Source organism: Coturnix japonica, chromosome 3, assembly GCF_054131305.1.
Source record: "Coturnix japonica strain WE chromosome 3, WE-NBRP24, whole genome shotgun sequence".
Lineage (NCBI taxonomy): Eukaryota > Metazoa > Chordata > Aves > Galliformes > Phasianidae > Coturnix > Coturnix japonica.
In genome coordinates, this window is record NC_140665.1 from 83,659,219 (window position 1) to 83,683,753 (window position 24,535).

The 24,535-nt window shown below is 44.2% G+C and overlaps 2 protein-coding genes across 5 annotated transcripts in view; both read left to right on the plus strand.

Annotated features, from left to right (window-relative positions):
• ELOVL5 (ELOVL fatty acid elongase 5) overlaps positions 1 to 15,009 on the plus strand; it is a 27,992-nt gene extending 12,983 nt beyond the window's left edge. For 2 of the 4 annotated variants that reach the window (XM_015859247.3, XM_085543864.1), the window contains exons 2-8: positions 1,486 to 1,551; positions 2,751 to 2,938; positions 7,396 to 7,473; positions 7,890 to 8,061; positions 9,530 to 9,654; positions 11,534 to 11,668; positions 13,100 to 15,009. In XM_015859247.3, coding sequence (XP_015714733.1) covers positions 1,494 to 1,551; positions 2,751 to 2,938; positions 7,396 to 7,473; positions 7,890 to 8,061; positions 9,530 to 9,654; positions 11,534 to 11,668; positions 13,100 to 13,231 — 888 coding nt within the window. In that variant the 5' untranslated portion in view covers positions 1,486 to 1,493 and the 3' untranslated portion in view covers positions 13,232 to 15,009. Of the gene's footprint in view, positions 1 to 170; positions 244 to 1,485; positions 1,552 to 2,750; positions 2,939 to 7,395; positions 7,474 to 7,889; positions 8,062 to 9,529; positions 9,655 to 11,533; positions 11,669 to 13,099 lie in introns of all 4 variants that reach the window. The other 2 variants (XM_085543863.1, XM_085543862.1) reach the window with 2 other exon arrangements.
• Positions 14,530 to 23,126, plus strand: LOC107312111 (uncharacterized). Its single transcript, XM_085543865.1, has 8 exons — positions 14,530 to 20,101; positions 20,283 to 20,402; positions 20,929 to 21,052; positions 21,380 to 21,466; positions 21,553 to 21,657; positions 21,970 to 22,064; positions 22,242 to 22,309; positions 22,804 to 23,126. Exons 1-8 carry the CDS (start codon positions 20,048 to 20,050, stop codon positions 23,000 to 23,002), a joined length of 852 nt encoding a protein of 283 aa, XP_085399991.1. The 5' UTR covers positions 14,530 to 20,047; the 3' UTR covers positions 23,003 to 23,126.
• The last annotated feature ends 1,409 nt before the right edge of the window (positions 23,127 to 24,535 follow it).

Here is a 24,535-nt window from a genome sequence, read left to right on the forward strand (position 1 = left end):
GCCCCTACTGGCCTACTCCCTACTGGGGTCCCGCTGCGGTAGCAGAGAGGATGGTTCATTTCCTGTCCAGTGTTGAACAGCAAGATAGAGGAAATGATGTATGTATATAAAAGTACCTGTTTTAGAAAGCAGAGGCTGACATAATTGGGTAATTGTCTTTCTGACTTCAGGTACCAGTGGTTCCTTGCTGTGGTATGTGACTCCCAGGTAAAGAAGCACTGTAGTTATCTGTCCATGTATATGGTGAGCTGCAGGATTTATTTGCAGTATTAGGAAACCTGCTGCTTACTGTGTTTCAAATAGCAACTGGTTTAATTTTTCTGCAAGTTGATATTCCTCTGAATTGGGAAACTATTCTAATTAAAAAAGCACCCTTGTAGTTGCTGCAGTCGAAGCAGTGTTTAATGTTGTGCAGTTATTGGCAGCAGACTTGATGCATTTTCACATGACCCCCCTCTGGAACAAAAGCAGATTGTTTCACTCTGTTTTTGTATTATACAAATGAGTTCGTTTTGAAACAATTTCTTTTTGTTCTGCAAATTCTGGCTATTGACACCAGGTGTAGTTCTTCCTCCACCGTGCATTTATATTATACTGTATAATTACTGTGGAACAAAAGCTACCTGGGGCAGCAACCCTCTGAGGTGAGACCTGCAGCTCTGCTTGGGGATGCACCTGGGACCCTGCACACCGTATCTCCTTGGTATCCCATTCACTGTTCTGCTGCCCTGACCTAATATTTATTTAACTTGTGTAAAAAAAGGAATATCTTAAAGTCAGTGTTCTAACAGGTAAAGTTAAGACCCAAAACCAAACAAGATGAACTTCTTTGTTGTTAGCTATATACAAGCTTGAAAACTCGCATAATGGTTTCAGTTTCACTTTATGTCGACTTCCTATGGGTCTCTAGCATTATTTCCATGTAACTGAAGATTGCTGTTAATGTGAGTACTTAAGTACTGTTAGCTGTGTGGGCTATTAATCAAAGCTGTAGTCAGTCACCTATTCACAAAGCGATAGAGAGCCAGTTTTCACGTTGTTCCTTCCTTGTCTCCTCCCCAGCTCGTGTTATCGACTATTTGGAGTTTTGTGCTAAAATGGCTTCATAGTATTTATTTGGGAATTCCAATGTTCCTTGTTTTCAAGGTCCAGCCCTCCTCTTCATAGAGTGATGTTGCAAATTATCATCCTATATTTATACTCCTAAAATACTGAACTAGAAAGAACCTTGGGTTAATCTGAACTTAATGTTTTAAACCTCTGCGTTTCTGTATCTGTGATTAAATGCACGTCTTTACAGCTGTGGCTCTCTGACACTAGAATATGTTTTCTGTACTTGATACGTGCTAATAATTGTCCAGCATCTGTCTGCGATTTTTGTACATTAGTATTTTCTTTGTTAACCTGAGCAGTTGGTATTCAGATCATTAAACTGTTTCTGTGCAATAAAAAAATAACTTTCTCTTCATTCTTCCATTTCACCAGATTGTAGAATGGAACGTCTGGATCAAACAATCAATAGCTACCTGGATGTGTGGCTTGGGCCCAGAGGTAGGCTTTTTCAGAAAATAAAATAGTATAACTGAATCGAAAGAACACAGACTGGAACATAAGAAAGAACACTGATAGCAAACTGACTTCAGAAAGTGATCAGTTTTCTTAGTATCTACAGAGCAACATAACGTGTGATTCATTAAGAAATTAAGAACCTCTCAGTGCATGTTCTCTTCTGACCTGAAGAGCTACTAATTTTTCAGCTACAGCAGTCAGAGATGCTGCTCTCTTTACTAGCAGTTACATGCCAGTGTTGCCCTCAGTGACCTACATATCGCACTCAGGTCTTCACAGGTTTTGTCTTAGAAGTTAATACTAGGTTGTTTTGGTGGTATAGGGAGCCTGCTTTGGCAGGGGGGTTGGACTCGATGATCACTAGAGGTCCCTTCCAACCCCTACAATTCTGTGATTCTGTGAATCTTGTTGGAATTTGCATTTAATGGAATAAAAATGCTCCTACCCTCATAATTGGAGCTGCTTACTTCACTTCCCCTGAAATTTCTTTTTAAAGGATCAGTGGTTTTGGTAGGTTCTTCACTGGGGAAGTGTACGCAAGTGTAGAGCAGAAATCCTGCTCCGTATGAAGGGAGAGACATTAACACCAGAGAAGACAGTGTCCTTGTGTGAGGGCTTTCATCCCGACTTTGTGTGATCCCGTAACTGGGGTGCATAGTTAACACATGTGATGATGCTCAGTGCTTGATTTGAGAGAACAAGAGATGATGATAGAATCATAGGATCATAGAATAGCTCAGGTTGGAAAAGACCTTAAAGGTCATCGAGTCAAACAGCAATCTAACCATAGTACCCTAACTCTAACAACCCTTTGCTAAATCATGTCCCCGAGCACTGATGAAGCTTCGCTGTATAGATGAACTCATCTTTGGCATTCAGGATGGATGAAGCTTCTGAGCAGCTGTTAGTATTTCACTAATAATAATTAGACAATAAATTAGAAATATCTCTGCCTTACAAAGATTTATATTTTCTGCAACAACCATGTAACTAAAATCTTGCTTCTGAAGTTGTTTGTAATCGGTAACGTAGCCCACGATAAAAAGATTTGCTGTTCTTCCTTCATCTTTCTCTGGTCATTCTGACACTAGAATTGTTCTTGAGCTAAGATTTTTCTGGATTCATTGAGTTCTTCCCCATTCAAAAGTCTGAGTGTTTGTAATTTTGTTTGTTTGTTTCAGATCCCAGAGTAAAAGGATGGCTTCTTCTGGAAAATTACACACCTACCTTTATCTTCTCAGCCTTGTACTTACTAATCGTATGGCTAGGACCAAAGTACATGCGGAACAAACAACCATTCTCATGCAGGGGGATTCTAGTGGTCTACAACCTTGGACTCACACTGCTTTCTCTGTATATGTTTTATGAGGTAGGAGAAATGATTTAGGTTGGGGTTATTTTGCATCATTAAGCCTAGAAGACAGGCTTAACTTGATTGCTTTGATTATGCAACATACTTGGTAGCAAAACTGTGTCTTGTTTTGGAGTGCAAAATGTGTTTTATTTAAATGTGTTTAATCACACTCACACTCTTTGCATCTCTTTGTGTAAGCTTGAAGTAGCTTCTCATGTCCTCTTAATTTTGCTGAAACAATCAGATCTAGACAGTTGCGATTCATCTGTTTTTGAATGTTAAAATCTGAACATACAAATAGATTTCAAACTGAATTGGACTTTCTGTGTACTTATTTTCTTCCTTAACAAAATGAAGATTTAGGCACTATTAAGTTTTCTGCTTCCATAGAGCAATTTAGCTGCTTGTAATTGAGATTGCATGCCTGTGATTAACATGAAAATGGGAAACTATGGCAATTTAAATAAGAATGTGGTTAGTAAATGATGCAGCATGTGGCTTTAAGGTAGGAATATTGTGGTTTGCTTTTAACCAGAAGCATTTCTCCTTTTGGTAAGGAGTTATTTCATTTTCAACATGGAATTACAAACAAGAACTAAAACTGCTGCTTTCCTTGAGTGGAAGAGGGGAATATTTGCTTAGAAATACAAGCAAGTTGTAATTCTTAAAGGTTTGTAGTTTATAGTGTTGTAAGAGGTGAATTTAGGTAGGAAGTGATTTAAACTTAAAGCAATTTCTCTTGTATAGTGAAGAGCTTAGTCAAAATTGCTGTATTGATTTGGATTATGGAGAATTTTGATACTTAATTCTTTAGGGTAAGCCGTGTGGGATTCAGTAGGTACTTAGAACAGTTTGCATTCTCTATTTGCCTTTGTTTCTTATCTTCCTTTCAGGGTATTCTAAATGTGAGTGTGTGAGGAGTGCGTACAGAATTTGTGCATTGATGTTTAACACACAGTGTTGCTGTGGACTTCATTGACAATACCCACATTGTTAGTTTATGCTGAGATTATTTATAATAGTACAATAATTCATATTATTTTAACCTTTATATTACAAGTGCCAACTTTCCTTCGGCTGTATGGATAAACTGCTCAGAATAGCCAGTCTTCCTCTCTTGAATACTTGAAATAATTCTCATAGTTTCCAAATGAAAACTACTGTATAAATTTAAACAATAGAAAAGATTTGAACTGCTGATTATAGGCCTTTATAAGACTTTCCTTAAGTGAAATAGCTAATATTGAATAAGTTACTAAGAAAAGTTTATGTTGAAGTTCTTTGTACTTGCAACCACCTGAACAGCTTTTTTACTGTCAATTCTCAGTTAAAACATGACAAGTATTAAGATTTATGCTCTCTGTAAAGTAAAACACTTCTCATCAATTGGAGCCACCCTTTCTGTAAGGAAGTTTTTCCCAACTAAATGTCCCCTGGAGCAACTTGAGGCCTTGTCCTGTCACGTAAAGCTGCAGTGTTATGACGACTCATGATAAACTCATGATAGCTCATGATAGTTACAAAAAAGTGCTTTTGAGATCATCTTGTAAGCAAGTTTGCTTTTTTGTAGCCTATGTTGTCTCAGAAGACCACTGGGTGTCCTTTACTGTGGACATTCCATTGCTGCTTCCCTGCTGATGAAGCAATGGTGTGCTGGGCTTTAGGGCTACAAAGGCAATGAGGAGCCTGGAGCATTTTGCATTTCTTTGCATTTCATCTGAATTAAACTTTTATCAGACCTAGTTTGAGGAAAGTCATAAAACAGCACCACATACAAACTTGTTCAATATCCCGTCTGAAAGTAGATTCTTTTTAATAGCTTGCTATTAAACTCCTGCCTGGGAGTTTCTCCTGAGTTATAGCTGTCATAGTTCGGCTTGTGAATCATAGCATCACAGCTCAGTTTAAGTGTTGTGTGACCAAAGCATGGTATTAAGGTGAGGCCTCTCCCAGAGGCGGTTCAGAATGGTACAGGTATGCTGCTTTACTTTGGTAGCAGATGTGATAAAAAACACGTGCTACACCATTTTGAGGAACTCAGTCACGGCACAAACATACCATAAAAATGAAAGTTAGAAGGAAGAGAATCATAGTAAAGCACAAAAGCGACTTCAAACTGCAGTGTTTTCCCTGGGGCTGAAGAACATTGACTCGGGGTGCTATATTAAGTGGATTATGAAGGAGCTGTCCTCTTGGTGTGTCATTTAAAAATGGCAAACGCTGAAAATGATTACAGTCAGCCTTTTCTAGACAGGCTAATTTCTCACGAGAGGATAGCCTGTGGCCGTGCATCAGCAGTGCCATTAGCAAACCTGGGCTCCTGCCAGCCTGGAGCTGGAGGACTTCCTGGGGTCAGCCAGCCAGGAAAGGCCACCTTGGGCCTAAAGCAGCTGTAGAAGGGCTCAGGAGGTGAGAGCAGGCCACAGGAAGCACAAGAAATGACTTCAATGCACCTGCTGACAATTTGTGACGCCTACGTTACAGGAGAGTAGCTCCATTTGTCATTTTGTGCATGGATGTGCCCAGCTCTGTACACAGCACAGCCATTTGGGATCTGCTGTTCGTCAGCTTTCAGAGCAACCCATTGTTGTTGTTTTCTGAAGCCTTCCAGCATGTGCTGAAAGTTCTGTGGCTGCACAAATGGTGGTAGCGCAGCTGACTCCCTCTGAAGAACCATTGCCTGTGGGTGCCCTGTGTTACTCAAAGCAAGGCTCATGGGCAGTAGTATGAGAGAGCTCATGGCACCTTTTGATGTCTTAGTTTCTTTTGGAAAGGAAGGCTTGATTTTATTTATTTATTACTTATATATATATATGTATATATATTGTTCAATTTATATTTTTTCTTTTTAACTGTGAAAACTGTATGAAAACGTCTGTAAGCTCTTAGCAACACCGTTACAGCTCAGTGTGGTCTGTTGGATGAACTAGTGGGTACCCATAAAACCCTACAGGCTTTCCCTCAGTGCCATCAGAACAGCTTGGTGTATGGCTTGTCCAGAGAAGATAGCTGGTACCTGGATGAGTTCTCTTTTCTTCTTGGATAGAGAAATTGCTCGGGTATGCTGCTGATGCACAAGGCTGCCTTGCTGTCACTGTGGCATGGTAATATTGATTTTTCTTCATTAGGTGAGGTAATGTCAGGTCTTTATGTTATGATATTACTGGATGTCTTTTTTCCCCCCCACACTAAATAGTGGCCATAATTCTATTTCAGGAGGTCTAAAATAATGACCTAGACTGATTGGGTATTTTTAAAGGTAATTTAGGGAGAAAATGAGCCATGAAAGAAATAACATTAGGGAAAGGTCATTTAAATGATAATCTTTATTGTACCTTTTGGAATTAATTTCCCACTTACAGTTCTGGACAGCGTTTAATAGCACCAGTTGTTGTAGTCTTTTAATCAACTGATTATTTTAAATGAATTACGGTACAATGAGTTTTTAACCATGGCCTTACAAAGCTTTCTTTTTTAATTCTCCATGCGTGAAGGTAAGGCCCAGAATGGAGGAGCCACTTGTGCAGGATGTCTGTCCCTGCTTTTAGAAGTTTATTTAGGTTGCCTTCCCATTCTTTTTACAATTGGCAGCAGGCTAACTTACCTGTTCCTCTTCTGATGCTATTTCCAAGAGGAACAAATGTCTTTAAAAACATCAAGCAGGCTCTTCTGTCATGATTATTACTTTAATAGAAGCACTGATGGCTTCTTAAAAGTCAGAGGCCAGAACCACCAGGGTGGTTTTAAAAGTAAATAGCTTAAATAGCAAGCTGCCTCCTGGCCACGGCATGAGCCAAGACATTTGTTCTCATCTCGTCCTCACACCTACTGCCCTCTCAGGTCTCATCCTCAAAATCTCCCCTTCCAGGTCTCTTCCATTTCCCCCTGCTTCAACCTCTCCCTTTGTAGTCAGCCTATTCCCCATTACCTCAGACACAGAGCTCAGGGACAGCAGTGTGACCCACCAGATGTGGGAAAAGGATGGGACATGGGCAGCTGGCGGTGGATCTGGATTCCACCTTAGCTGTTAACTGCTAAGGACAGCAAAGCTGAAAGGTTCGCTCTATTACACAGCTGAAAAATTGTATTCAGATCTTTATGTTTGTAATTGTATTTCGTAATCTTGGGCATTACTAATTACAGTTTGTAATCTTTGGCTGTTCCCTTTCCCCAACACTGAGATCATCAGCTGAAGGGAGAATCTGGCTAGGAACAAACACGTGCTATGTGGGATAAGGTGGAGCGCCATCTCCTACTTTCATTTTGTTATACTACAATTGGAAGGATTTCTATTAATTCCCCCTCTGTTATGATTCAGGTAGTGCTTGGAGCTGAAACCCAGCCTGGTGTCACACTGAGGTGTCCACAGATGCCTTGTCACCAGGTGTCTCCCAAAGCTTCTGTCTGGATGTGGGTTGACAGTGAGGCATGGTGTTTTCACTGAGTGACACTTTGTTCTTTGCTCTCTCCAGTTGGTGACAGGAGTATGGGAAGGAGGATACAATTTCTACTGTCAGGATACACACAGTGGAGGTGAAGCTGATATGAAGGTAATGTAATCAGGACTTCAAGCTAATTACATTTCACATTGTCTCCTTGAACGTAAGCGGAAAGCAGAATGGTATCGATTCTGCAGGATTTGTTCAAGCTGTGTGTTTTTTCCTTCCACAGAATGGACGGGTAATGCATAATCAGACATAAGAATTAATCAACAGTATATTCATTGATATTTACAGTTTCAGTGAACAATTATATGTACATATTCATGTGTTCCCAGCTCAGAAAACAGGGTTGGTCTCCAGTCTGTATCTGACCACCATGTGGGCCATTCTCTGTCTGTGGGAAGGTGTGGTGGTTTCTTCTCAGACCTTGCCTTTACAGGCAGCGCTACAGCGTTTTTTGCCATAGCTAAATATTGTCTGGTCACAATGTGCAGTGCTTTTAAGACTTGTTTCCTCCTTTCTAGATCATACGTGTCCTCTGGTGGTACTATTTCTCCAAACTCATTGAGTTCATGGATACCTTCTTTTTCATTTTGCGGAAAAATAATCATCAGATCACTGTCCTGCATGTCTATCACCATGCAACGATGCTGAATATTTGGTGGTTTGTTATGAACTGGGTGCCTTGTGGTCACTGTAAGTACTGGGTTATGATGGGATATTCTTGCATCAGAGGCCTTATTTTGGTCTTCATTTGGTCAAATCAAACATGTCTGGTATCTTCAAGTGCAGGATGCGTTGTTTCTGTCATTAAGCTACTTTGCTGAATTGCAACTAGTTCTTGCAGATATTAAGATGCCTGCAGAGTGTCTGGAAAATACATGACTATAGCCTGAAGATTTTGCTTGGCAGTGTGACATTTGCTAACTGCAGCAGTCCAGGTCCGGCACCTGACTGACTTGCTTTCTCATTTTTTGGAGACCCTCAAATGAAGCAGTGTTTTTTTCCAAGTAAGGACCAGAAGTTTGTTTTGACTGCAAGATGAGTAATAGTCTTTAAATCTGTAAAGTTCACTTGAGATGTTACTTTCTCAAATTAATCTCATCTTGTAACCAAAATGAATGATTTCAATTAAAATGTTGTTGTCTCCTGAGCGCTAATGAACTTGACTGAATGTGTCTGAAGTAAAAGGTTTTCACGTCTCTCTTGTCTAAATCCTTCTAACCTCTGGCAACTTTGCCAGATTCTTTAATGCCCTTTGTTTTTAGCTAGCATCTAATTTACTAACTGTACTAGCAGGGTTTAGCTGTGGTTCAGATAAGCAGCTTATAGATTCTGGCTTTCTTGAACATTCATCCAAGAGAAGCCATTTGAAGTCCAGTGGATGTGAACTAGCAGCAATGCAGACCGAGTAGTTGGATTGCTCAGGAGTCTGCTTTCCCAGCCAAACAACATAGAAACTCATATTTGTTTTGTGTTGTCAGCACAACAGTGAGTAATGCTGAACTTATGGGAAGCGTGCATCCAGAACCACATTTTCCTCTAAAGAAGTCAATCTCTGTTTATAGAACAGTCAAAAGTGCAAGTGCTTAGAGTCTATCTTGAGTTTTTGTGGTCTTGAAAATACTTTCGTGCTATTTCTGGTGATGTGTTTTTCTTCTTCCTTACCAATCTCTGTTGTGCACGATCATCCAGTGCCACACAGTGTGTTGCTAAGCTAAAACTGAAATCTACTTGATGACTAAAGGTGCTGCAAATGAGGACAAATGGAATGGTTAGCTTTCACATGCAGGAGATGCCTGTTGCTTTTGCTTATAAATGACCAAATAGGCTCCCTCCCAGAAAGTGAAACTGGCCTAAAATTAGATTGGAGAAGCTGTGGGTTGTTGGGCATGTTTATATGACTCATTTTTATCAGCTTTCTATTGAGAAGATGGAGTGCAGAAAAATAATAAATAGAGCAAACTAATCAGAAGGCTGTTTTCACACACAGTCACGAAGCATTTCACTCAGTTGAGTCAACATAAGTTTCAGGAGAGTGGAGTTTTTTGCCTTTGTTCTAAGAGAAATCATATTTTAAATAGTAACATTTTGAGCTTTTGTTTCCATGACACAGCATTTTCCAGGTAATTCAGTGTACTTTCTTTCTCCTTTGCTGTTTCAGCTTATTTTGGTGCCACACTGAACAGCTTTATCCATGTCCTCATGTACTCCTACTATGGATTGTCGGCTGTTCCAGCGATGCGTCCTTATCTGTGGTGGAAGAAGTACATCACTCAGGGGCAGCTGGTGAGTGCTTCAGCAGGTTCCTGTATTATCAGTGGGATCTTTTTGCCTTTACCAACAGAAAGTTTTGGCGTGGGCAGAAGGGGAAATGAAATCAAAAAGCTTTTACATCTTCATGCACACAAACCACTCTAGAAATCCAGCTTCTGCCTCTCTGTTTGAGCTGTTTTCAGGACAAAAGGGAGGTAGGAACGGATGGCATACACAAATCAGTGCTGAGCAGCTTAGGATCTTCCTGTATCTCTCCAAGCTGTGTGGCAAGAGGCGTTTGGGAATCACAGCACTGGGATTTTGGGTACCTGGGAGCTAGAGAGGAGGAGCCCGTGTATGTAGTGTGCCCATCAGAGTGCTTGTTGCTCAGTCTGATGCTGAGAGGGCAGGGCAGAAGCAGAGTGCTGCACAGTCTGGAACTAACAAGGCCCTTCATTCTAGTCCTGCAGGACAATGGATTTTCTGTCCCACTTTTTGCATGCAGTTGCAAATGGCTTATTAAAAACTGTTCAATATTTCTGGTCTCCTTCCGCACTTTAAATGGGCAGATTTTTTTTCACTTGTAATTCTGCGTTGTGCCCGTTGCTTCCATTTGTATTGTTTCCTGGGTGTACAGAGATAAAGCCTGATTGCTGTGCACTGAGGGCTAAAAGAACATTGAAATCAAGCAGTGAGGCACGTGCTGCAGTGATGCTACGTGTTCTGATGATTGATACGTGTTCACTGCTTGATAATATATACTTGTATATACTTGTAATTCTGCGTTATATATATATAACATGTCAGAGCGGCACAGGGAAGTGTGTGTAGGCATTTTGTTCTCCCCATTTTATTGATGGGGAAGACAAAGCCTAGAGATATTTAAAATGATTATTTCCTTTTATGATTCTTTTTGTCCCCTCTCAGACCTGTGATTAGGGTTAGTACCATTTGATGGTGATCATCAGCGATTCAGAATTCAGTTCTCAAGATCTTTTTTCTGAGCACTGTTTCCTGCAGAAGGACAGTGAAGCTCAGTAGAGCTCTGTGTGGTTTAGCAGGTTGCTTTGTTTTGTTTTGTTTCCTTTCCAGATTTAGGCCCTGTTCTTCATCTATGCTGTCTGAGCGCTGCAGAGTGCAACTGCCTTTGCGGTGTAGCTGCTCCCCTGGCTATTGTCACAGCACTTCCACTTCCCTGCCCGCTCTGCATGTGTAACTAGTAGGCCAGCAAAACAGCAGGACAGAGCTGTCTTTCTCCTTTTAAATAAACATTCCCTAATCTGGTAGCCTTCATGTAAGGATGATTTTTTTGCCTGAAGGCCTTTGCAGCACATAGACCCAAACTGTTGTTGTTTTTTTGTTGTTTTTTTTTTTTTCCAAAAGAGAAAACTAAATCATTACAGATGTAATGAACCCCTGACCTTTTCCACGCCCCCACTCCCCCAGTTTCTCTGCTTTGTATGTGCAGTTTTTGACTTAAAATTCTTTCACTGGATCCATATACAGGGTAGTCTCAGCCTGTGGGAGAGCTGACCCTGGATTTTTAGCAGAGCTTCTGTGTTAGGCTGGCAGAGCCAAACCCTGGTGAGCTCTCCCCTGGGAGGTGGTGGGCTGTGTTCCCTAGGGCACTTATAAACCGATTCTATGTAGGTTACAGTAATGCTCTAAAATGGAACAATATTAAATAAAATCACTTAAGCAACAGAATATCACAACCTTGAAAGTCTTGCTAAATCGTGTTTATTTTGTTTTAGTAAAATAGAGAAGATAAATGCATCAAACTTAGGGTTTTTTTTGACTCATTTTGGAGACACTTAATTAGGTTTTGGTTGATAATGGCTTTTTCCCTTCTTGCTCTGACGTGCTCTGGTTTTTGTTTTGTTTTGTTCTGTTTTGTTATTTCTTTCCCCAGATTCAGTTTGTCCTGACAATCTTCCAGACCAGCTGTGGTGTTGTTTGGCCATGTGCGTTTCCTCAGGGGTGGCTGTATTTCCAGATTTTTTATATGATTTCTTTGATTATCCTCTTCACAAATTTCTACATTCAGGTAAAAGTCATATTATTTGTAGATTCTTTGTAGCATTCTGCTCGTTTTGTATCACTGGAAAGTTGGTTTACAGAAAGATCTGCTTGAAATAACCTTTTCCTTCCTGCAACATGGAAGCATTTTTAGTGTATTATACTTGTTGGTCTGCCCACAACGTTGAGAGCTTCAGTTGTGTTGGCTACAAAAGTGAGAACTACTAGAAATCTCTGTGAGCAGAGTATCACAGAAACACATTTTATGAATACAGTTTTAACTACAGGTAAGGGAGGGAAGGAGATTAATTTAGGAAACAGGTTTTCCTTTTGAGATAAAACAGCAGCCTGTGAACCTCTGAAGTGCACAAGGGAATTGTTCCCTAATATTCTTAAAGGGTAAATGCTTAGTTTATTTCCTGAGAAACGTCTGAAACTATCAGCATACAAAAATCTGGTTTGGGTTCACCTTTATAAGCATTTTCTATATGGAAATTAGCATTTTGAATTGAGTTTCTGTGGCATTTGTTTCATGTCTGAACAGATCTAGGTTCAGTCTGTGTTGTTTGGAGTAGGTCACAGTCAGGCTCTGGGCAAAGATGTCCCTGTCTTCAGGAAATCAAACCCGTACAATCTACTGCCCCCAGACAAGCTGTGTTACCTGGTTTAAATGTCTCTTTAAAGAGCTGAATATTTTCAGGTCTGGTGAGAGTGACCGTGGCAGGAAAGAACATAGTAGGCGTCACCTTTCTGATCTTTTGGTATTTCTTAAAATCACTTCCTGCATATGAACATGCTAATTAAAGATGATCGTATATTCCAAATATGACTCTACTTCCTTCACCAGTGTTACTCACATTTTAACTTTCCTTCGTGTGCACACTTTGGAAGTGCGTTCTCATCAGGCAATTGAACCCCTTTGACAAAGATAAAGGCACATGTGTTTTTTGACTGTCGGTAATTTTTGTGCCCCGAGTCTTTTGAAAGCTGTTAGTTTTCACTTCTTTTTTGCTTTGCAAGTCCACTACAGCAAATTTGTTTCATATTTCTGTCTCTGAAACTGCCCTCGCTGTTCTTGTTTACCCAGTTCTTGTTCTGGCACTGCTGGAGACAGTCACCTGCAGTGCATCAAACCTCCCTCCTCCCTTGTCATTTTGAGTATATTCTTGTGCCATAGTCTGCTCATAAAATTGCTTTCCTGCTTCTAATTTACTGCTAACATAGTACTACCAATGCTACAGCAATCCCTGTTCTTTGCCACTGAGTTAATTCTGTTCTTGTGATGAATGAAACACACAATAGAGCCTCATACACAAAAAATGTTATCTTGTTAGACTCTGCCGCCAGCGCAAGGCCTTTGGAAATGAAGGATGCTTTACTTCTCTGCTTCTTGAATTGCTGTGAGAAAATTGTCTGAAATCTCTTTAAGCAAAACCATGTGTCTTTCCGTATATTCTAGACTTACAACAAGAAGGCGTCCTCGAGGAGGAAAGAGTATCAGAATGGCTCTACAGCCACTGTGAACGGGTACACAAACAGCTTTTCTTCTCTTGAGAACAATGTGAAACAAAGAAAACAAAGGAAGGATTGAAGACCAAACTGAAAAACCATTTTGATAACCCCAACAACAAAATCATCTGATTGTAAAAGCACAATAAGAGTTGTGCACTAATACTCTAATGGCTACTGTAACTATTCCTGCCTAGAATAGTGTGACTTATGTAGGACTTAACCAGTGCAAACACCCTAGAAACTGTATACAGAACATAAAAGTAGGTTGAAGTTTAAAAGTAATTCTGGGCTGTCACTGACCCCGCTATAGACTGAGGAAGGGAGTATTATTGTAGTATACGACACTGCTGTTGCCTTACTAGTCAATACGATAGGTGCTGAATTATGATCCACAATTTGGAAACACTGTAATCTAAACTCCATTTTTTTTACTGTAGATCATGCATGTGATTGTAGAGGTGATTTGTACGATGCTGGTTTCAGTAGTTTAACACACATGCCTTAAATTAAAAAGCAGGGCCCAAAGCTTACAGCTGGTTTAAAAATTGGGGTATGTTTCAACTTTTCGGTTGACTGACTTTTTATTAAAAAGTCACGTAGAAGAATCCATGATCATTTTACTGGTCTGTACGCGATACACAGTGTTCAGTATCTCTTACGTGAGACAGTGAATTCAGAAATGGTGCGTTTAGTTTTGTATATTTGGCTTTAACTGACTACACAGTCACAAACCAGATGGAAAAGTTATTTTACCTTTTTAATAGATCTTATTTTTTTATTTGAAGTACGTCACTGCTGTAAAATTAATTGGCGCTTACTCAGTCCAGTAAGGCTTAAATATTTGTCTCTAAGGTTTAGGGTATATACAGGGTGGACCCATCTTTTATTTTCTCTTTTCTTATTTCTGGGAATCCTTAAATGCTTAATGAAGAGTGGTTTTTAATATGGAAACTGGCAGAATTTCAAGTGTTGTTCCCATAGCCATATCCACACTTTAAGAGCTACTGTTTAAATCTGTAACATATCCAGAAGTGTATTTAAAAACAAAGACAGAAGGATGCTTTTCTGATGGAATCGTCTGTACTGAAGTTGGTATCCGTGTTGGTCTTCATGTAGCCTACGTTCATCTTTAAAACGTGCCTGACAAACGTCTTTTCCCAAACAAGCAAAATTAAATGGTCTAAGTCGTACGTAATGTTTTACTAAGTGTTACTGAAATGTGCTGGAGATGTCTGCTTCTGTAGTGTCGGTTGTGTTTGTCACCAGTAAAGTCTTGGCTTGTTATCCCAGGATTTGTTTAGAGAGCTTCTAAAGTTGCTCCTGTAAAATGTTGCCTTGCACACAGGAAGAGCCAGCTGCAAAGCTGAGATCTGTTGCTGGGACGTTCCTCTGGTATCTGCTGTGGTGGAGCCTGGCTTATGAATGTCGCATTCATTAAGCTCTGAGAAATGGAGTTGTGCAAGATGTTCAGTTGGTTGTTGCTCAAGTTTAGCTATTTTTGATATTTATATAAATGCCAGTTTTAACTTGTTTAATTTTTTCTTTTTTTTAAATTAAACCTTTTAAAAAATTTTTTGCACATCTCTTAGGGAATTAATAAGTTTTTCCTGGTAGCCTTGTGGGTTTTCATTCCTTGTTTTGAAGGAGACAGTGTCTGTCATGTTTACATTATCGAAGCTCGTGTGTGTGTCTTCATTTCTAGGTACTGGTTTGCAGAGTCTTTACATAGCTCAGTACAGCAGCTATACTGTTCAAAATAGGCTGTCTAAATGTGCTAGAAATAAACTCTTGGCTCATCTGAGTATACCTACGTTGTTAATGTTTGACATGGTTTAATCATTAAAACACTTTTGATGATCTCTGCCTGAATTTTCTAGTGGGTTTGTACAGATGTAATATATTACCGATTCCTGTGTAACGCCAAGAAGAAGTTGTCTTGACCAAAGGGCAGGTGCAGATATTTGGAGAAATTTAGCATGCCAGAGATTTGGTATCAAATTCCACACAGAAACCTTTGGCCAAACACCAATCCACTGCCTGGCTGCAGAAATGATTATCTGTGCAATGGATTAAACCTCCCAGTGGGATTAGTGAAAGCAGAGCACCCCAAGTGTCTATAGAATGGGATGATATCTCTCTCCAGAGTGTGAGAAGAGCACTTCTGCCATTTCTCTATAGCACGTGTTGCCCTTTGATATATCACTTCTGAGCCCTGTGTGGTTTAAGTAGCGGGCTCAGACAGCTTGATGATGGACTTACTGAAAACAGAACTACTTTAAAATATAGCTGTCTTCAGGTTTGCTGGCTCTTAGTACAAGAAACCTAGAGCAAGGAGATGGGTTTTGCGTTCTGTGTGAAAGTCTCAGAGGTTTCGTGTCATTCTGGTCTATCCTGATCTGTCAGGGAGCTCCAAATGACCGCTAAGCAGTTTCTTTCTCCTGTATGTGCAGATTCAGCTGCAAAAATAAGTGTTCTTCTGAAAAGGGCTCAGAAGGCTTACCAAGGGCAACACAGTGCTGTGGATGCTGAGCCAAATCTGTAGGTTGTTCCTTAAAGGCTGTCCTCTGAACAGGTCTTTGGTGTTGTAAAGGCTGGGGGGCTGAAGAAGAACCAACTGCTGCCATGGGCCTGGAAGGGTTTCATGTGAAGAAGGCCAAGGAGAAAAAAAAAAACAAACATTTCAGTGACTGTTTGCAAAGAGTGAATGACCAACCTGCAAACTGTTCCATTAAGATCTCACAGAACACATCACTTCTTTTGATTGAACCATGTAGGTTTTTGTGGTGGAGAGGGAGGGAGACAAATGCTTCTGTTCAACTCAAAGAGGCCATGAAAACATGGCTGCCCAGCACAGCTGTTCTTAGAGCAGTCCTGAGGTGAGCACCCCCAGCACTGTGTCGCTGTGGCACGAGGCACCTCAGGCTGTGGGCTCATAGTTATTGGGCTGGGGGGTTTGCAGAGGGTAATGCAAAAGCAGAGAACAACGCTGAAGGAAGTTTTCTGCATTATTTATTTCATCCGACAGATCATGTATTGAATGAGTGCTGGAGCTTCTTATAGGCCTCCTACAACCAAAATTAGGGCAAAGAGACCCCCTAAAGCCCTACACCTGTTGGAGTCTTACAGGGGTTGCCTCTACGTTTGATGTTTGATTGCTGTGTTGAGGCACAAGTTGATAAAATTGTTGTGTGTGACTGGAATAAATGGTTAAAGGGTCTGCGTTATTTAAACAACCAAACATGTAGAAGTAAGCTGGATGCTGAAGGAAAATGTGAATAAATCATAGGCAAAAATGCTTTGACAGTGTGGGCTCTGCTGGGAACCTGTTAGAAAACGGTGCAGGAGGTGATTCAGTTATGGAGATTCTTGCTGGGGAAGTGCTGCTGAGAATTGTGTTGGTACATGAGATTAACTTCACGCCGTCATTGTCACCCTCTTGCCAAGAGCTGCTGAACTAGCAAAGGTGTTTGTTTGCAGTTGTCAAGACCTTGCAAGAACTGGCTTTGAAAGAAATGAAATTGGGCCCAATTTCAAAGTTTCAAACCATATAAGTAGAAGGCTTCAGAATAGATAGAAGGAACGGGTGAGAGAAAGGAAGTAAACACAAAAGGGGAGACGTGGGACAGGTTTTCTGTTATTTCACACGTCTCACTGTTGGTACATAATAAAAATACTGTCAAAACGGAAGTTCTTATTTCATCATAATGTTATGTAAACTGAAGAGTGTGGTGACCCAGACGGAGCATCTGCAGACAGGCAAGGGTCAAACTGGTGGGGAGGTGCTGTGTCCTGATGCTTTCAGCCTGAAAGCGGCCCATTAATAGTGCTTTCAGTAATGGCTATAAGAAGTAGGAATATTGGCAGATGACAGTGCTAGGAAACTGCATCATTGCCAAGCAAGGGGGATTGCATTTCCTACAGCAACAACCAGATGTCCCAGTCCTGGGTGGCTGCAGTGAGAGCTGGGATTAGTGTGTGAAGTCATTCCCTCGGAACAGCACCAGAATTCCAGTTTTAGTTGGAAATAACTGAAGAGGAGAGAAAGATATTTCGTCATCATCTGCTCATAACATACCAGGGATGGCAAGAAGTTGGTGTGGGTTTGGTCTTTGTTTCTCATCATTCAATCCTTATCTCAACCCTCAAACTTATCACCTTATCTTGTCCCCATGTCCTGTGGAGGAGGAGGAGGGAGAGAGTGGAATTCTGAAGGGGACCAATTTCTGTGTTGCAGACAGAGCTCTCCATGTTCAGGAAAACACGCTAACTGGAGTGTGTCTTTGACCTTGTTTCTTCCAAGTCCAGCCCATGGCAAGGGAACACCTCTTCCAGGAACCTGCCCTGTAGTTTTTGGAGAGATGTTAAAGGTGAATGATGAACCTCCTGCCTACTGAGGGAAGGTGCCACAGTGGCCCCGTGTGTGGTGGAAGCCATCACAGAATCACAGAATGACCCGGGTTGGAAGGGACCTCAAGGATCATGTAGTTCCAACCCCCTGCCTGGCAGGGCCACCAAACATACACATTTACTAGATCAGGTTGCCCAGGGCCCCGTCCAACCTGGCCTTGAACACCTCCAAGGACGGGGCATCCACAACCTCCCTGGGCAGCCTGTTCCAGGGCCTAACCACTCTCCTAGTGAAGAACTTGCCCCTAACATCCAACCTAAATCTTCCCCCTTTTAACTTAAAACCATTTACTCGAGCCTAGTAGAGAGGGACAATCACCTCCCTATCCCTGCTGACCACCCCTCTCCTGATGGAGCCCAGGATCCCATTTGCTTTCCGGGCTGCCAGAGCGCACTGCTGGCTCATGTTGAGTCTTTCATCCATCAAGACTCCCAGGTCTTTCTCTGCTGAGCTGCTCTCAAGAACAACTCCTCCCTGCCTGTACAGGTGCCTGCGGTTCTTCCGGCCCAAGTGCAAAACCTTGCACTTTGCCGTGTTGAACCTCATTAGGTTCACCTGAGCCCAGCTTTCCAGCCTGTCGAGGTCCCTCTGAATGGCATCCGTTTCCTCCACTGTATCGACCGCAACACTAAGATTGGTGTCGTCAGCAAACTTGCTGAGGGTGCACTCAATTCCCTCATCGATGTCATTAATAAAGATGTTAAGGAGCACCGGTCCCAAGACAGACCCTTGAGGGACACCGCTCATTACCGGCCTCCACCGGACTCTGAGAAATCTTAACTGCGAGAAACCTGGCCTGAAGGTTTGGCCCCCATTCCCAGTGTTGTGACAAGAGACACCTCAATTCTCCGTTACTTTACTTCAGATAACCCCACTGGGTGACCCCCATGTTGGTCTCTTAGAATTGGATCTAGGAGGTGTTGGCTGCCTGTGTTTATGATGAAAGAGCAGCAGTGATGTGGGTCTGTGTGAGGTCACTGTCATTGCTGGGGTAGGAGGGTTTGGCCCCCACCTGGAGAGCAGAGCTTGTGCTCTGATGAGCGTGCTGCGCACAGAGACTGAGCTGTGAGCGTTCGTTGTTAGGGATCATTCTTTGGGAGCCCACTGCAAGCACTGCTGCGGCGTGTGTGTGAGCTGGGCACAGCCCAGACTGACCAGGCCAATAAGGTGAGCTGGGCGGCTGCTGGAAGGAGTCTGAGCAGAACAGCTGGGCTGGGGAGGAGCTCCCAGCTCAATGGAGGCCCTTCCAAGTGGCTGTTTCCAGGGGAAATTGATTCTTTGTGAGATTGTGTCACGTGTTTTGGTGAGGATGATGAACTGCCATTACTGCCCTGTGTGATCCCAGAATGCAATGGAAAGCACAGCAATAATAACAGGGTATCAAAGTCGTGGGCTGCAGCAGGTGAGGATAAGCCCAGGTGCAGCAGCTGTGGGCACAGAAAGGAAGGAAAAAAGCTGCTGACCATTGGAAGGGATCAGGCAGGCAGGGATCTCCGGTCAGACACCCAAGCCTGCACTGCCAACCTGTCAGCAACGTCTGGGAATGGTTAGCATGTGCCTGAGCTGCCCTGGGTTACCCCTGCCATCCCATCAGGTGCTCAATCTCTGCTTCAAGCTGTGACTGAGCATTGCTGCTACAGCCCTGCAAAACTGCTGCTGGGCCCCAGCCTTCGTTTCAGACATTAGAAGGGAAGGAGAGCACAGACTTCATGGAGTGCAACCTGTGCTTTATTGACCCCAGGATCCAGCCCATTTTTAACAGAACCCCCTGAAGTCCTGGTGAGATCCAGGTGCTGAGCTGAGCCGTGGGCTGTGCAGTGACATCACAAACACAGTGAGCTCACAAGCGCTGCCTGGGGCAGCGGCTGCCACCAGTGAGTGCCAGAGCCGTGAGTGCTGCGCAGAGTGTGGACACGCTGTGTCAGCCCTTGTCCCGGCTGGCAGTGACGGTGGTGGTGGCTGCTGGTGCTGCCCGCTCTCGCTGACGGTGTTGCCCAGCCATTGTGCTGGTTTCTTAGCTGGAAGGGAGGAGAACTTCAGCTGTGCCCGGGTAAGCCAGAACTGGAGGTTTCTCAAACGTGTGAGTGGTAGCAGTGCATCCACTGCAGCTGCAGCAAGGGTAGATGATGGAGTCCTTCTCATGGCAGGAACACAAAATGTGTGCTGCAAGGTATATAAGTGCTGATGGGAGGGAGCACAGCACTTGCTGGGGAAGTCGTGGCACTTAGACACACGTTGGATCCAGAGCTGGCACAGTTCTTGCAACCAGCTGCTTCCAAGGCATTGCCCTGCTCAAGAGCCCAAACTGCATAAAAAGAAAGCTGGGAAAATGCTTATTCCTCATGGTTCTTCCCTTGTAGGCACTTCTTGTAGGATTCCGGTCCGAGAGGACACTTTGGGGATCCAAGCAGTCCGAGCACAACCGTCTCTTTGCAAGAGCAGGGAATTCCTCTGGAGAGAACCCAGACGGGCTCTAAGAATTTCCCCATGTCTCAGCAAAGAGGCGACTGCTACTTCTACTTCTACTCCACCTGCACTAAGGTACGGTTGACTTTCTTCTGCCTGGGTTTTCTTCCATTTCCTCATGTTGAAGAGAAAGGGGTGGAGCAGGGGAGACCTGCAGGTGATGTTACCCTCATAGCGCTGCTAACAGCCTGGGCTAACGGCATGGACACGTTTCAGGCCGTGCTCTTATTTTCCTGTGGTTTCCTTGTGCTTGCAGGGAGACAGCTGTCCCTTCCGCCATTGTGAAGCAGCTCTGGGAAGTGAACAAGTCTGCAGACTATGGATGAAGGGCAGCTGCTCGAGCAGAAACTGCAAGTTCCGACACATGAGGATTGATGTGAGTGTTTGCCTAAAGATGTCCTCTCCGGCTTAGTCTACAACACCACTTTTCATGGCTGTGGTTGGGCTGAATGCACTTCTGCAGGCTGGATACGTTTGCTGTGAAAATCTTAGTGGTTTCTGTTTCTAGAGGGGACTGGGAGGAGGTAAAGAAGGCAGAGAATTCAGTGCCTTAGGTATATCACAGCGGGAGATGTTTGCATTAGCTGCCAAAGGCATTTTCTCCCCAGATGCAAAAAGCTCACATTGCTCAGCCTCCTAAAGCTGCTGGAGCTGGGTGGTAGGAGAGAGCGGCACTGCCCTCCTGCCAGCAGGGCTCAGTTGTGCCCTATCAGGCCTTCTCTGTCCTGGATGTCTTCAGAGCAGTTTGTTCTGGCTGCTTGGAGCAGTGAAAGGAGGGGCAAGAAATGAGGGTACAGAGCTAAGGCTCCACACGATGGTTTCTGATGGCTGTTGGAGCGTGGCATCTCCCTGCAGTCCTGATGTGCCTGTTTCCATGACCCTTCCTTTCCTTCTCTCTCCAGAAGCAGCGCAGTTTGATTCCCTGCTTCTGGGAGAACCAGCCCGGAGGCTGCCAGAAACCACACTGCGCCTTTCGTCACCTGAAGGAACGCGGTGGGAATGGACCGACCGCACCGCTGAGCCACAGTGAGTGTCCGATGGCGTGAAGCATGAAGGGCTCAATTCTGAATGTCAGTTCAGAGCGGGTGCGGGATGCACGTCACCATTCATTGGGGAGGTGGGGGAGAGTCGTGATAGTGAAATATCAGTCTGTGCTTTGGCTGTCAGAGCAGCGCTGGGCTTTTTCTGGAGTGAGGAAGATGCACTGCAGGTCTGTGCTGACTGCACAGCATTTGGGCAGCGGAAGGCAAATGTAGCAAACAGTGCTTGAAAACGTGAAGCTTGTGGTTGACTGTGCTGAGACCTGCCTCCAAAGAGACACTCGTCAATCATTTCTTGTTTCCTTTCTGCCAGAAGCTGACACAAGTGGCCTTCCTCGAAAGAGCGGCCTTGCAGCAAGTCTGGGGAACCAGGCAGAGGTTGACAAGGCACCAGAGAGAGGTACAGATACTCAACAGGCTCCTGGGTTTGATGCAGTGTTTTTCTACTGAGATCTGACTGTTCTTTCCTGGGACTCTTCTCTGCAGTTGACATCCCAGCTTCCTCCCATGGCCCGGCTGGACAGAAACGCAAACGGTCGGAGAAGGAGAAGGAAAAAGCGGGGGAATTGCCCTGCAAGAAAAGAGTGAAGGGTGAGCACGAGGAGCTCGTTACGGTGCCTCAGAAAAGCAGTGCTGCCACTTTGCATTGCTCTGTATCAGACTTTCCCTTGCCCCGGATTATTACTGAGTGCAGCTATTGGGTTTCTTTGTTCCTTTTTATGCGTTGTTGGTAGACAGAGCTGACTGTGTGCAAAACGTGGCTGAGAATCCCGGACAGGGCAATGTAATTCCACTGGCCAGATGTTTTTAACTTTGTGGAAGGGTGGTGGGATTGATAGGAGAACGTGGATCTCTCTTGAGGCACAGCAAGACAGTACCAGCTCTCTCTTCCTTTTACTGTAGGTGGGCGCAGGGTCTCCGTGAGGCCCATCGATTGGAAAACCACCTTCCCCCCAACGCGGAGACAGAAACGAAAAGCTGCTAAAAAACTACCCATGGTAAGAGCAGTGGCAAAATCAGTAGTGGATGTGGAAGGTTTACATTACCCTTGATGAGAAGGCAGAAATTCCAAGTGTTCTACAGCTCTTCTGTTTCCCTGGAAGGCAGCAGATGTCTCACAAGGTACTTGTGGAAACTCTGACCCGTGCTTCATACTCTGTCTTGTTTCTTCCTAGGAGATTCTTGCTTCGGTCCCGCCCGAATACACCTTGGTCTCCGTCGAAGTCGTAAAGCTTCCAAGCAGGTGATGACCACAGCTTGTTCTTCATTAATGCCCTTTTTCCATCAGACAGAAGTTCTTTCACACTGCGGGAAAATGGGGTGTTTCAGATGTGTCATGGTGTAATGCAACTAAGGAAGAGGTCATCTGAGATAATTGAAACTGCTTTGTCAAAACCTCTGCTGAGTTCCTCGTGGGGAAAAATACCTGAGCCAGCAAGCAGGATTTTGCAGAGGATGATTTCTTAACATGTTTACAGTCAAAGCAGTGAGGGTGGCAATGTGTTTCTGCTACAAGGCCCAGCCCCTGTTTGCCAGACTCAAACTGCTCTACCTGAACAGATAAATCCGCACCATGAAAAAGGCACCTGCTGGTTTCCTTAACTCCAAAGGCAGCCGCAGGTTAATCAAATCACCATCCCTATGTGGGTGTGAGGGGCGGGAGCGTCAACTACAGAGCTCAGAGCTGAAAGCACATCTCAGAAATGTCACGTAGATTGTTCTCTTCCTTCCCACAAGTCCGGAACTGCTCCAGGGAAGCCACGCAGACCCCGCGGCACAGCTGGAGGAATCAAATACTACATCACATTCCTCACAAGTGGCAGAAGAGCAGCAGCTGAGCTGCACAGGGGCGGGGGAAGCATCCATTGCTGAAGAAAATGACCTTGAGGAGCTTTTGTTGGAGCTCACGGAAGAAGAAACTGCAAGGAGAAACTGATGTGGATGATGAGGATGTGGATGAGCTCCTTCTGGACATGAAAAACATGACGGCGTAACACCATCGCCTGATTATATAGTTTAAAACAACAACAAACAATTAAAACCAACCCTGTTCCTTTCCAGCCCTTCTCCTTTTTGTTGTTACTCTGGGGGCATTTCTGAGACTGCACTGAGTCTTAAAGCCGAGTCATAGTGGTGACAATCAGCACTGACTACATTCTGTTCTGATTTCCCTGTGGCTCAGAGTTCAGGCCCTGCACCCGCCGCCAGCTCTGGGTTCTGCTTCAGCATCGAGGGCACAAAGCACCTCTGTGGGCACAGAACAACGTCCATCCAGGGCTGAAACTGAAACTTCCTCCTTCCTCTGCCGTTATCCGTCGGCCACCCCTGGCCCGGGGAGGAGCGGATGGAGCGAATGGAGTGGGGCCGGGAGCGCGGCCTGCGATGCAGATACCGCCATGCCAATACCGCCGTCACATCATCACATCACATCACATCACATCACATCACATCACATCACATCACATCACATCACATCACATCACATCACATTGCATCCTTGGCCCGCGGCACCGCGCACAAGACGGAGGCCGGGCACCAGTGGCGCTGGGGCCGGCTCACCTCCTCGGCCTGTTTGCGCAGCGCCTTCTCTTGCTCGTACTGCGTGAGGAGCTGCTCATTGTCCTCCCGCAGCAGCTCCAGCTCCACCTCGTGCTCCTGGTTATCGGTCAGCACCGAGTCCATTTTCTCCAGCATTGTCACCACCAGTGGCATCAGCTCCTTCACTGCCTTCTCGTCATAGCAGTGGATGAGCCGCTCGAAATCGCGGTAGATGCTGTTGACCAGGCCCGACACCCGCTCCGACATCACCAACCCTGAGCAATAGTCGTCGCCCGGGTACCCCCCCACGCTGCCATCGTCCAGCTGGATCTCCAGCATCGTGCCAGCCTCACAGCCATGTGGGCCGTTCTGGCGCCTTCTGCACATCCCGAGCCACACTGTGGTGGTGGGTGGGAGCCACAGAACGGTGGGGGTCCGGAACGAGCCGAGCTGGAGGGGCACAGCAGCCCACTGGGAACACACAACACAACACAACACAACACAACACAACACAACACAACACGACCCTCTTCAGCCTGGAGAAGAGAAGGCTGCAGGGTGACCTCAGAGTGACCCGGGTTGGAAGGGACATCAAGGATCATGTAGTTCCAACCCCCCTGCCTAGCAGGGCCACCAAACATGCACATTTACTAGATCAGGTTGCCCAGGGCCCCATCCAGCCTGGTCTTAAACACCTCCAAGGACGGGGCATCCACAACCTCACTGGGCAGCCTGTTCCAGGGCCTAACTACTCTCCTAGTGAAGAACTTCCCCCTAACATCCAACCTAAATCTTCCCTCTTTTAACTTAAAACCATTTCCCCGTGTCCTGCTCTTGTCAGCCCTTTTGAAGAGTTTACTCCCCTCCTGGGAGTAAGTTCCCTTCAGGTATTGAAAGGCTGCAATAAGGTCACCCCGCAACCTTCTCTTCT